General features: G+C 60.0%; 4 protein-coding genes across 4 annotated transcripts; 2 read left to right on the top strand and 2 right to left on the bottom strand.

Annotated features, from left to right (window-relative positions):
• On the top strand, positions 1-1,831 carry VOLCADRAFT_94698 (uncharacterized protein; the record flags this gene model as incomplete). Its single annotated transcript, XM_002953928.1, has 3 exons — positions 1-916; positions 1,271-1,332; positions 1,703-1,831. The coding sequence occupies 3 exons, from the start codon at positions 1-3 to the stop codon at positions 1,829-1,831; spliced, it is 1,107 nt and encodes a 368-aa protein (XP_002953974.1).
• Positions 1,832-3,917: 2,086 nt separating this feature from the next.
• On the bottom strand, positions 3,918-4,523 carry VOLCADRAFT_33021 (uncharacterized protein; the record flags this gene model as incomplete). Its single annotated transcript, XM_002953848.1, has 2 exons — positions 3,918-4,037; positions 4,308-4,523. Coding segments are annotated over 2 exons (336 nt in total), but the record flags the coding sequence as incomplete, so codon positions are not given.
• A 1,348-nt stretch (positions 4,524-5,871) lies between these two features.
• Positions 5,872-9,882, bottom strand: VOLCADRAFT_30732 (Kif6 type kinesin-like protein; the record flags this gene model as incomplete). The annotated part of the gene is made up of 10 exons (XM_002953847.1): positions 5,872-5,973; positions 6,250-6,402; positions 6,700-6,868; positions 7,372-7,553; positions 7,900-8,001; positions 8,291-8,380; positions 8,856-8,948; positions 9,172-9,226; positions 9,425-9,573; positions 9,697-9,882. Coding segments are annotated over 10 exons (1,281 nt in total), but the record flags the coding sequence as incomplete, so codon positions are not given.
• A 476-nt stretch (positions 9,883-10,358) lies between these two features.
• Positions 10,359-12,187, top strand: VOLCADRAFT_118512 (uncharacterized protein; the record flags this gene model as incomplete). Its single annotated transcript, XM_002953927.1, has 7 exons — positions 10,359-10,361; positions 10,662-10,727; positions 11,050-11,127; positions 11,356-11,484; positions 11,658-11,724; positions 11,910-11,945; positions 12,120-12,187. The coding sequence occupies 7 exons, from the start codon at positions 10,359-10,361 to the stop codon at positions 12,185-12,187; spliced, it is 447 nt and encodes a 148-aa protein (XP_002953973.1).
• Positions 12,188-13,148: the final 961 nt, after the last annotated feature.

The raw sequence follows: 13,148 nt of genomic DNA, 5'->3' as shown, positions 1-13,148 counted from the left end.
ATGCTCTCCAACATCATATTCCGCAACACCTGGGTCGGCACCTCTCGTAACGCCCGTTTCAGGACGGGCGTCAGGAAACCGGCCCGGCTCATGCGCCGAGCCCCTTCCCATATTTCCTCCTCGCCTAACCGGCCCCACAATTACCTTAGCCAAGTGCCCGCACGCCGGCTCCTTGCCCAGCCGCTGCGCTTCCGAAACCATGCGGACAGCGCCGCGCGCTCCAGCGTGGGCGACCTCCTCACAAGCAGCAACGTGGACGAGATGCTCCACGGTGCCCATGTGGTACTCACCTCGGCGGAGCGACGCATCGGTGACTACTGCAGTACATTTGCACGTGGCAGTGGCGGCTCTGGCCGCCGCTGGTGCTGGCACATTTATCGCAGCCTGCGCCAGGCGCGGCGGCGGCTAGAGGCGGAGGCTGCCGCGGAGGCTGTTACCACGGGCCATGCGGGTCCCGCTTGCGGGGAAGTGGAGGCGCTGGAGAAGCTGGTCCGGGAGCTGGAGTTCGTGCCCGTAGAAGACATGTGTCGGGTGCTAGCGGCCAATGAGAGAACGCTGTGTGCCCTGGCGGCGGCAGGCAGGAGTAAGGCAGCGGCGCAGAACGGCGGCGGTGGCGGCGGCGGCAGCGGCGGCAACCGGGCCTGGGTGGACAAGGCCGCCTGCGCGCGGAATGTCGCCGGTGGCGGTGCCACGACGGAAGGCAGCGATTGGGAGGAGCAGTTGAGCGGCGGCGCAGAGGAGGAGGAGGAGGTGGAAGCCGCAGAGAAGGAGGGAGGCAGCGGGAGTGGGACAAAAAGTTTGGCAATTGTTGAGGGAGTGGACCGGCAGCGTGCGGAAACTGTGTTCAAGGGCCTGGATCGCAGCGGTCGCGGCTGGCTGGATCGAGACGACTTGCTTGCGGGCCTCCAAATGATGGGTGAGCGGGTGGAGGGATGGACAGGGGGGGAATGCGGTACTTGGGTCGGCGGCTGATTGTGAGGGTCGCGGGCATTGTGCCGATGTGAGACGTGGGTAGGCAATGAGCAAAAGGGGGATTTACCCTGACCACCTGTCGAGTCTTGACCTACCTTAGTTGCGTTGCTCCTGCGGGCTGGTTTCTGACACACCACTAGCTCCAAATACGGCGCACTCGTCTCGCCAAGGGGTTAGCGAACTGGCCTGCGCGTTTGAGTCACAATTTTGCGGCGGCTTGCTACTATAAGGGTAAACAGCAGGGCCCTTGCCCGATCCGACTGGTGACCCATGGGTCTGCGGGTTCCCCCGGCCCCAGGTGAGCACCTGGACCCCAGTGACGTCGAGCAGATCTGTCTGGAGCTGGGGTCTACGGGGCGCGTGGATTTCCAGGCAAGCGGGTGACCAAAGGAGAGCCAAGGGGGCCCCGCGGGAGGGAGAGCCGCGGTGGGGCCATGCGGGACTGAGGTTGTGGGAGTCACCACGGGCGGGGTAGGGAAGGGGGGGAAGGGGTTGCAGGTCGGAAAATTGAACGTGTCACTGTGCGAGACCGCGAGCTGGCTCCAAAGAGCATCATACCGCGGCGTTGTGAGCAAGTTCATCGACGCACACGTGTGTGTATGTGTCAGTATGTCCGAGTGCGCGAAAGTCAAGCACCCTTCCCCTCCCTTCGCACACCTCCCCTATTCTGTGCCTGGATCCTTTTCCTTTTTCATGCATTAATCCCCGTACGGTTCCATGACTCCTTCAGACCTTTTGCGACATCGTGGAGGCTGAGCGGCTGGTGGTTCCCGGCAGTGACGCCATCTTCCTGCGCCGCTTGCATCATGACCGGCCTGAGTGGTGGACGGAGCTGCCGCCCTTCCTAGACACCCTATGATGGAGAGCTTCGAGGGGTTTAGGTGGGAAATGGGGGAGCGGTAGCAGCCGGCGGCCGGAGGAGTGGCAAGACGGTGGCTGTCGCGCGCTGGTGCGGATACAAATTTACTGGAGGACACAGAAGGACGTTGTTCACAAGTGTTGGCGTGGTTGGGCTGTTCGAAGGGTCATGGCGGGGGGTATGTGAAGAAGGGAAAGAGGTGTGTTATATACGCTGGTGGTGCACGATGTGGGGATGATGTCCAGGGGCAGTATCCAGGGGTCCAGAGGAGGAGAACTCGGAAAAGGGCAGCAAAGTCGGTTGAGGGCCTTGGATGCATGCCTTGGAGCTTTGTGTTTCCGGAACGCCGCATGCACCTGGTGGTGCAGCCTGAGAAGCGACAGCTGGGGATTAGATGCAATGTGATGCTGGTACGATGACCCGGCACTCAAGCCCCCTTAGGCCGACGTTGCGAAGATGGGCAACAGGCCGCCTAGTATGGTGTGCTGTGTGCTGAGCCAACCCCGTCCTCCGTCCCTTGGAGCTAGGGAAGTGGGCCGTGCCCTGGACGGGGTCGCCCGAGGGTGTATTTAGCAAAAGTGGAGCTATATACCTTTTCGTGTTGGAGGGTGTTGAAAACAATTGAAGTACCGAGACTTTCCTCCTTTGCTCTCCGTTCTGCTGGAGGCTGATTTATCTGGTAAATACGATCGGAAACGCCATACAAATGCCAATAGCCAAGTACTGCGGAAGAAACGTGTGCAAGGCTCGCAAGAGTCAGTGCGGAATCCTGGTACTTCTTGATGCGAGAAGCTAGCTGATGAACAGCAATGCCGCGTTCCTCCGTGTTATGCTCTTAGCGTCGCGCTCTACGATGTGCGGCGACAAAACGACTCTTACAAGAAAGCCCTGCTCTGCCTTAGGGTGCGTCGCTCAGCGCGACGCAGCCCTTGCCGCCCAGTGTACATAGTGGCATAAGGTAGTAGTGGCATAAGGTTGCCAGCAGGGACTCACTCCGCAATGCGCACACCAGGACTACCCGTCCTAGGTGCCCAACCAGACGAACATGTATTCCTCGGCCGCAAGAAAATTTATCTTGCCGGCAGTTGCAGCACATGCAACAACACCTGGTGCCATGCGTTGCCATGTAGTGCTTTGGCGAGCTGTGAGGCGCCGCAGAGTCCCTTCCAGCACATGTAGATTCACGCCAATGTGTAGAACAGGTCTTGGCCCGTCCTGTCTTAGTCTGCGAGGCATCCTTCAACCCAGCCTCCATACTGTCGTGGCCAGTGTCACCCGTTCCCGGTACCCAGTTTCTGTAGCAGCTTGGCCTTGGCCTCGTAGAATTTGATGATGTCAGCGTCAGCATCAGGATTGCCAGTGAGGAACGGTCTTGCAGCCTCCAGCACCGCAGGGTCGACACCCTTGAGGTCGCCGCCGCCGCCGCCACCCACCGTCAGCGGGGCCCCACTGCTGCGCACGCTGCCAACGCCGCCACCGTGGCCCGGGCCAGGCCCCGGCCCGTAGCCGTAGCTGCCCGAGAAGCCGCCGTTATGGGGTTGGAAGCTTTGCGACGTGGATGGGCTGCCGCCAGCCCATGTTGCCTGCATCGCGGGGTGCCCTGGCACTGGGCTGGGTCCGGCACCGGGTCCGGCGGCACGGCCGGTGGGGCCGGCTGAAAGGCTGGAGGATGTGGGGGCTGCAGGGTCGCCCCAGGCCTGCCGGGGCACTGGAGGCGGACCAGCAGGAGATGGCCTGCAAGTCCGGAGATGGGGCAACGAGTCTGGAAGGAAGCCTGTCTCCATCGCGCGCGTCCCGCTGCACAGGCCGTGAAGAGAGTCTTCAAGTATAAGTGCATATGCAAGTGCAACCAACAGCCGAGCAGTGAAGCAGCAAGCACGTTGCCTGCACGATAAAACGACCCATGCTCCTATGTATAGTCCTGCACAGGCTTGAACTGGTTCATCGGACAGCTTGCGCAACTCCAAACAAGCCCCTGGACCCACCTGCCCTGCGGCGACATGCTCAGGGCCAGCTGTCCTGCGGCGGCCATGGCCTCTGGGGCTCCGCCTTGCTGTTGTTGCTGTTGCCGCACCATCAGCCCCATCCACTGCTCAAAATCTCGCTGTAGCCGCGTGCGGCTCTGCTCCAACAACATGTGCAAGTGCTCGATTTCCTTCTTCAGCTCGCGCAGCTGTCCGAACGCGTCCTTGTAGCGGGCCTTCTCCTGGGGTTCCGACACACATCAGGGACATTGCATAATTTCGCATTGCAGCTACTCACTTTGCGCTTTGGCGCCGACGGTGTCCGTTTAAAGCGCAGCAAGGACGCGCCCGGTCAACAAAGGCCAGACCCACCGAGGGTAACATCGCCCTGAAATCAGCCCGCGGGCCCGCAAGATATCACCACCGTCAAATCATTCTCCATATGGAAGGTTTCCCTCCTGCGCTTTCCTATGTCGCTCTTCGCCAAGGGTCACAAGTGACGTCACACCCACTTGCTCCATGAGCTCCTTGCTGTGCCGCTCCTTGTCGTCCTCATCTAGGGACTCCACGGCCTGGCCCGCGGCCACCGCCGCCGCGGCGCGCTGCATGCGGTGCCGCTCGATACCGGCTCGCAGCTCGTTGATGCGGTTCTTGGACTCGTTGACAGCGGCACCCAGCGCCTTGGCGCTCTCGTACTTGCTCTTCAGCAGGGCCTTGTTTTCCTCAATCACCTGCACGGTGCGGTGCAGTGCGGCGGAGTAGTGCATTGCGAAAGTGGTAATTTCAGTGTCTAGGATGGAAGCAGTTGTGCAGCGGGAGGAGTGAGACGCGAGGCTGGAACAAGGCCATGGTCAGGGTGTCATGGAGCAGGGAAGAGGTGTACACGCTGAGGAGGTGCAAGTGGTTCCTGCAGCCAGCAGCATGGCCCGGTCCTGCGAACAAAGCAGGAACCACGCGCGGGTAAAGGCACATGAGATGAGAGCATTCCCGAACTCACCCTGCAACCGCAGACCTTTTCTCATTCCGACCACCTAATGCTATCATCCCAACAAATGCCATACGCAATTACCTCATTTTGACGATAGCTCTTGCGGAAAAGTTCAAAGGCCTTGTTCCGGTCCGCCAGCAAGTTGGTGTTCATCAAGACAGCCATCTCGTCGGCAACAGAAGACGCCGCGGCAGATCCTGCTGAAGCCGTTGCTGCGGCGGCTGCCATGGACCCGGGACCCGGACCCGCAGCGGTACCGTCAGCGCCGCCCGCGACGTCTCCAGCGCTGGCACCGCCGCCACCGCCGCCGCCGGTTGCCGCTGCTGCTAGCGGCCCGGCCATGCTGGCGTTTGGGCTGCCGAGGATGGGTGCTTTGGACCCGGCTCCTTCTCGCCGCTTGAGCATCGACACCAAGATGCCAATCTCGTTGTCACGTTGGGCGACCTGTGAAGGGGGGAAGCGAGCGAGGTGGATCAGCATGAAAGGCGCGGGGAGGTCGTGTGGCGGCTGCACCATGGGCAGCCGCGACCCTTATCCATTAGCCGACCGCGCAGCCGCGACCAGCTCCGAAGCGTTCTACGGCTCCTCTGGAAACAAACTAAGTGTAAACGAAACGCGCCTAGTTCCAGCGTGCATGTCTCTCACTCACGCTCGTGCCGATATTTGTAAGCTCGCAGCTACAACCCATGCATCCACCCCCGCGTGATGCAAGCACGTCGGTTATCCTCAGGGTAGCCCCGCACCGCCCCACCTGCAGTTTTAGCTTGCGTATTTGCTCCTGCATTTCCACCACTTCGGCGCCGGACGCCCCTGCAGCGGACCCCCAGGGCAGGACGGGGCAGGGCAGCGCAGGGCAGGAGGGTGAGCGTCCTGGACTGAAGACAGCTCCGATAGTAGCCGAGAAGTGCACCAAATCCCGTCCTCATGCCTGGTTGGATCTTTCCAATTCCGGCTCCGAGCCACATAGCACCATTACGCGTACCTCCCCCCGCGCCCCCGCTGGGGGTCCCCGGCGTGCTGGCCGCGTCCTTGTGCCCTCCAGCGAAAGCGCTTCCACCTCCGGCCCCGGGCTTGAAGCCCCCTGTTCGCAGCAGGCGCTTGAAGATATCGAAGGCTGCCCGGATCATCATCATGCTGCCACCCAGGTTGAGAGCGGCTTCCGGGGAGTCGTCCGCCACCCAGGTCTCCACCTGCACATCCACATGCACCCCAGCAGAATACGGTACCTCGGTATAGCCACGCGGACTGCCCATCGGCAACCACCCTAGGCCAGGCGCTTCGCCATCGATTCAGCGGGTGGCTTCATTCATTATCATATCCCTATCACCTTGCATAACTCGGCATTCCACCCGCGTTGCCTTTTGGGAGGAGGTACAGAGGCTCTCACGCTCGACAGAGGCTCTCACGCAACCCGCTAAACACCTTCCTGCGCAACACCTGGCTGGCCCAACCCTGGCTCCACCCACCGTGCCTTGCAGCCGGGTGATCTCGTCCGGTGTGAGCGGGCCGCGCTCCTCCTCCTCGCCCTTGAGCAGCCGGATCTCCTCCTTGAGCTCGCGAACCTCCTGCTTCAGGCGCCTGATCATCAGGGTGGGGTCCAGCTCTTCGTTGAGCATCACCTACAAGGGTTCAAAGCGGAGGCGGGCCAGGGTTATGGACGAAAAACAAAATGAAACATATAGAGCCAGAGCACACTGAGGGCCACTTGGTCAGCCCGCCTGCCAAGTTGGCCAAGTCAAGCTGCGCTGCTGCCCAATCCTGACTGGTCCCGAACCTCCCACCGAGCGCCGTCCCTGGCCTCCACACGGCGGCATTCCTACCCCGCAATGGGATCCCGGAACACCCTGGTCCGCCATTCCCGGCAACTGCCTCAGAAGCCCCCAGCCTCTGGCGTGCTGACTCGCTGAGGCGCTTACCGTGTTTCTAACCATGGCCACACGCTGTGCGAATCTGCATGTTGAGATGGACTCATCCAGTTGGTCTTGGGCTGCGTTGACTGTGGCAACCATGGTTGTACGGCAGTTACCGCCCAGGGAGTCCTTCAGGGCCATGGTCATCATGCTGTTGCGGTAGGGGATGTGAGGCCTGCGGGGTGGTCGTGGAAATGTACACAAGCAGCGGATCGGGGGAGAGGTATAGGTCCTGGAGCAGGGTGCAGAGAGGATTGAAGAAGTAATAAACAGCATTCAGAGGAAACGAGTTGGCCGACAATGCCGAAGCGTGGTGGAAGGCCTGGTCAGCTGCACAGATGGAGAAGGACAGACGAGAATTGAAGGCTTACTTCTCCCCTCCACCCGAACGCCATAACACGGTCTCGCAATCGTCGGGTCACCTTCCGTTCGAACGACTCCATAAATTGTCCCCTTCAATGATCCGCCTTCGCCAGCTATGCCTGCCTGACAGTCTTCATCAGGCCCAGCCCCCAAGCCTCAATACCTGCACCTGCTCATACTCATGGCCCCTTTCCCTTCCCTTCTTATGGTGCGTTGCAATTATACCCTCCCACACACCTAAGCACACATCAGCCCCAGCCGTCCGCCCAGACAGCACAAAATTGAATCTCTAGACCGGCTCCATGAAGTCCCCACCTGTTCATGCCCATGGCCTTCTCCTGCAGCGCAATGATAACCTGCTCCAGGTAGTGCAGCGACAAGTTGATGTACTTGGCCTCGCGCAGGGTGGTGCCGTCCACGCCCGTCTTGGACACGCGCTCGGAGCCCGCAAGATCCACCAGGTTCAATTTGGATCGCCGAACCACGTCCTCACCCACCTGGGGTCGGGTCGGGTCGGTAGGCAGGGAGACGCAGGATTGGATGTGGGGGTGGGTGAGGAGCGCGGGGAGGAGGGGAGAGGGGAGAGGAGGAGGTCTGTTGTGTACATGCGTGTCACAGGTCTTCGCTTCAGCTTACGCAGCCTGCCTACCATATAGCTCATGTGTGCTGTGAAGGCCCTCCGCCGGGGAAGCTGTGCAGCCCAGGTACACACACACACACGCGCCTCCCCTTAAGATGTGCAAATCCCCTGTTCCCTGGGGCTCCTGGCGACCCAGCAGTCCTTAGCCTCTACCCTAGCATGATGTATGCAGCGGTCTGCATTCCCTTCCATCCCAATCAAACCTTTCGCCCCTCAATGTGGATTGTGAAAATGCAGTGCGAGCGCGAGGAGGCCATGTTCATGGGCGTCTCGCTGATGGTGCGGTTGGTGTCCCCCAGGAAGAGCTGCAGCCATGCGGGAGGGCGAGAGGATATAACAATCAGCTGGCAAGTAGGGAATGGTGGCAGAGAGACAGGCTAGACTCGAGCTCGGGGCGAACGTCCTTGCTGGGTTTACCGACGTCCCTATCCGGCAGTGCCAGCGTAACTCTTGTAACCTGATGTGACTCCGGCCTTCGCTGGGGAGCAACCACCCTTCATGAAACCTCATTGCCTGTTCCCTGGAAATCGCCGGCCTTCCCACTACCGCCTATGATGCCCTCAATGTGGGAACCCCTCAGTCAATCAGCCCTACCAGGTTCAGCGCCTCCTCCTCGTTGTTTGCTCGGTACATGGACAAGTTGCGGTAGGACACTGTCCCGTCTTCCGCCTCGCCCAGATGCACCTATATGTCCCAACGACGACGCGAAGTGCAGGTGACGATGACTCGTGCCAGTAACAAGGACGATTGGCAGTGTGAGATGGGTGCGGCATATGGTTACCTGCACAAGTGCCTGCAGCGCTGCAGCGCCGGACACCGCCGGGCTGCCGGCGGGCTTGCGGAGCAGCAACAGCACATCTGGCCACATCCACATGCGAAGTACGCTGCATCAATCCGCAGTCACACTGCCCCTCCACCTTCCACCTGAACCCCGACCCGCCCCAACCCCTGCTGGCGGCTACAGGCATTGTAGCTACCCCGTCATCTGGGTCCGACGATCCTTCTCCGTCCGCAGCTTCCGCGACTCCAGGCTTAACGACCCACAGTCATCCCAGTCCAGACCAGCCCAGCCCAGCCCAGGTAAGACCCACATCGCGAGGTGAGAACTTCTGACCCGTCCCTGAGGGGTCTGTGTCGTAGCCACTGCACCCATCATCACCTGTTGCAGGTCCTCCATGGCTTTGATTTCCCGCTCAGCGTCCAGCAAGTCGTAACCCTCATTGTTGTAGATTTCCAGATAGGAGATATGAACCTGGGTTTCCAGGACCGGCAGTTTAGGTAAGCAGACAGATCCGGACGAGTTTGGCCCGAGGTACCCAGGCGGAATTGGGTTGAGGAAGCCAAGTACGCATACTTGCCATGGACGCTACAAGGCCGTGGCGTACTCGGGGATAACGAAATCCTTTTACCCGAGGGCCAACAAGTCCTACGAAGGCAGCTGGCGCAAAAGCTGGGGCCACGGGGGAAAGCCTTACCGTGAACTGCTGGTCGGAGCGCTTTGAGATCTCGCTGAAGATGGCGGAAATGCACCTGCAGGAATTGGCGTGAAGGCAAAGACTCTGTCAACTCAACCCATCACGCAAGCCCACACTTAGCCGTGTCGTACCCGAACACACAACGAAACCGGTATCATGGCATCTCTGACAGCATGTGCGTATGTCAGTGCAACACAGCGTCCAACCTGCGACGTCACCTGGGCTGAAGGCGGCAGTCAGCAAGTCAACGCACCGTGGAATGATACCGCGGTCCACGTAGCGCTCGGGCCCACCGGTGATCGTGAAGGTCTTCCCGGACCCGGTTTGACCATAGGCGAAGATTGTACCATTATACCCCTCCATCGCCCCCGTAACCACCGGTCGCGCCACGCGCTCGAAAACCTGAATGTTACTCGCGCGCCCCATGTCAAGGCGGTGCAAAGCTTTCAGGAAATGATATCGCACACGAAACAAATGCTACTTACGATTCTTGCATGTACTATGTAAATAGTACTGTTGACCTACCTCATCCTGCTTTGCCTCCGCTGTGAGAATACCATTAAATCGGAACTCAAAGTGCTCACGCTGGTTGTTCACAAGTCCAGCTGATTCATTCTTTGGTATATTAAACTCAATCTTATTTTCGCTCGTGTCAACTACTAATCGCGGTGATGGCCTGGGCACTGGCTTAATACGCACATAAATGTCAATACCCGAAACCTCTGGGCCGGGCGCCATGGTCACGGCATGTTCTTTCGCAACATGAAGGGCATGTTGCGGCAGCTGAAGAGTCAAAGTCGTATGGCTCTGAAGTACGACTACCTTAGTGAGACAATAGAGCTTTGTTTTGCTATCCTGACCCATCTCACTTATGTGTTCAGAGCTTTATTTGCCATACATAAGTTTCTATTGTAGAGATGCACATAGCCCAGATAAGCAAAACACAATGGAATGGCGATGTTTACGAGCCGTCCGATGTGGGTTTAAATTCGCCGCTTCTCTGGACATTGTCTTCCCGCATTGGCAACATCCGATGTCCAACCACCCATGATTAGGCATTTAGAAAGCCATACTTCTTTTACCGAACGTTCGCTGTACGTTCACCACCTTCCGGCTTTGTAGGACACGTTCCTCCTGGTGGATACGCTCCAAGAATATGCCAGGGCCTGGGAAGTCAATTGGCCCCGATGGTGCGCACAATATGCCTTACTATTCCTTTCTATCTATGATTGCTGTGTGCTGTATTACTCAGCGTCGCCGCGCAACGCGTGGGCCCCGTCACCTCGCCTACCGTTACATACATAAGAACAACCTCTAACCCAATTTCCCATTTGAGGATCAACGACACCGTCCCTTATCCCTCCCCGGCCGGCAGTTGCCTGGAGCTGGGCTCCGGCAGCGGCTACGTGATAACCTCCCTGGCATTGCTGCTGCGGCAGCTGTCCTCCTCATCCCCGGGCTGGACCCCCGTCCGCCGGCGCTACTGCCAGCTGTTGGCGATTGACCACAGCCCCGCTGCGGTGGAAGCTACCCGCCTGACCCTCCAAGCTCATCAGGTGAGATCCCCGGGGATAAAGCGTGTGTGTGTGATTGGGGGAAATCTGCGCGTGGTTTGAAGGGGGCCTGTTGACGATTGCAGGAACCTCATGCCGATCTCGCACTGCGTGTATGTCGTACTGCTTTGTGTCCTATTTCCTTTCTTGGTCCGATATAGTCCTTAAACTGCCCCAGCTGCCCACCCCGGTGTGTACGCGCCCCGGCCAAAGCATGTCATCCATGTCCATCACTTGGGTCGTACGTTCGTACACTCTCCTGCACCCTGCGCTGCCTCCATTGCCTGCGCTGTTTCTGTTACCTGCACCGCCTCCGCCGCCGCAGGTTTCGGAGGTGGAGGTGCTTGCGGTCAGCCTTCTAGGTCCTTTGTGGGACAGGTTACGCGGTAGCGTTGATGTGATGGTGGGTCCAACTGTAAGGACCGGTCCCTCAACCTCCTGCTGAAATAGCTGTAGCGGCCCTTGAATCCATCTGGACCAATACACAGCGCGGGTAGTGCTCTCTCACCCCAGTGCCAGTCGCAAGAGGCCTCAGTCCTCGGTCCTGCTCTGTGCCGGTGCTGGACTCCATGCCGCATCTGCCTTCGCATGTTCTGCCACCCACTCCCAACCACCGGTCCGTTGCTCCCAGGTGTTCAACCCGCCCTATGTGCCCACCCCGAACGAGGAGGTGGAGCAGGGCGGCATATCGTCCGCCTGGGCAGGGGGTCATCGGGGCAGGAGGGTGATCGACAGAGTGCTGCCGCTGGTGGGTGGGAAGGTGTGTGGGTGTTGGGACCTGGCTGTGAGTGAGTGAGGGGATGCGGGACTGCACACTGTCAGATCTGATGGATCTTGCTGCTGGGCTGCTGCAGCCGTCGCTGCTACCCCCCGAGTAAGGCCTCCAGCAACTACTGATGTGTATGCCGGGTTTGCCTCTCCCCTTCCATGCAGCTGCCGGAGCTGTTATCGCCCCGGGGGGAGCTGTTCATGGTGACGGTCACGGAGAATGACCCACAAGGTGGGGCGGTGCGCCGGAGTTCAGTCCCTCCAGCAGTCAGCAACTCCGTGCGCGTGCGCGCGTGTGTGTCTCTCTATATGTGCGTGTGTGCTTCCCTACACACACCCGCAGGTCCGGTGAATCCTGACAACCCACTCCCCACTCGGGCCTCCGTTCCTCTTCCCTCTTTCCCCGTTCTTTAACAGGCATCATTGAAGACATGCGCCCTTCCGGATTCCAAGGTGGGTCAACATTCCGTCTGCTCAACCCTGCTCAACTGCTACTGCTGCTCTTACCGAGCGGCCTGCTGCTGCTACGGCCTTATGTGACTAGCCATCCGCGGATGAGTCTGAACGCATTTGCAAAGCGCGGGAGACATGCACCTCGACCCGACCCGACCTGACTTTGCGCCACAGGTCGCATAGCTGCCAGTCGGCAGGCGGATGAGGAGACGCTTCAAATCGTACATTTGTGGCGGCAGTAGCAACAGTAGGAGCAGCAGCAGCCACCGCCGCCGCAACAGTAGCAGCGGTAAGACTGGCGGTGCAGCCGCAGGCGGCCCTGTGTGCGTGTGGCTGTACGGAGGAAGTATATACGGGAAGCGCCGGGGAGGTCGCGGTCAGCGCCAGGATGGAGATCTGCGGTTCTTGGACTCGTTGACAGCGGCACCCAGCGCCTTGGCGCTCTCGTACTTGCTCTTCAGCAGGGCCTTGTTTTCCTCAATCACCTGCACGGTGCGGTGCAGTGCGGCGGAGTAGTGCATTGTGAAAGTGGTAATTTCAGTGTCTGGGATGGAAGCAGTTGTGCAGCGGGAGGAGTGAGACGCGAGGTTGGAACAAGGCCACGGTCAGGGTGTCATGGAGCAGGGAAGAGGTGTACATGCTGAGGAGGTGCAAGTGGTTCCTGCAGCCAGCAGCATGGCCCGGTCCTGCGAACAAAGCAGGAACCAGGCGCGGGTAAAGGCACATGAGATGAGAGCATTTCGGAACTCACCCTGCAACCGCAGACCTTTTCTCACTCCGACCACCTAATGCTATCATCCCAACAAATACCATACGCAATTACCTCATTTTGACGATAGCTCTTGCGGAAATGTTGAACGGCCTTGTTCCGGTCCGCCAGCAAGTTGGTGTTCATCAAGACAGCCATCTCGTCGGCAACAGAGGACGCCGCGGCAGATCCTACTGAAGCCGTTGCTGCGGCGGCAGCCATGGATCCGGGACCCGGACCCGCAGCGGTACCGTCAGCGCCGCCGCCCGCGACGTCTCCGGCGCTGGCACCGCCGCCCGCGGCGTCTCCAGCGCTGGCACCGCCGCCCGCGACGTCTCCGGCGCTGGCACCGCCGCCCGCGGCGTCTCCGGCGCTGGCACCGCCGCCCGCGGCGTCTCCGGCGCTGGCACCGCCGCCCGCGGCGTCTCCGGCGCTGGCACCGCCGCCCGCGGCGT

This window comes from Volvox carteri, assembly GCF_000143455.1.
Source record: "Volvox carteri f. nagariensis unplaced genomic scaffold VOLCAscaffold_39, whole genome shotgun sequence".
Classification (NCBI taxonomy): Eukaryota; Viridiplantae; Chlorophyta; class Chlorophyceae; order Chlamydomonadales; family Volvocaceae; genus Volvox; species Volvox carteri.
This window is presented reverse-complemented; position numbering and strand designations above follow the sequence as displayed.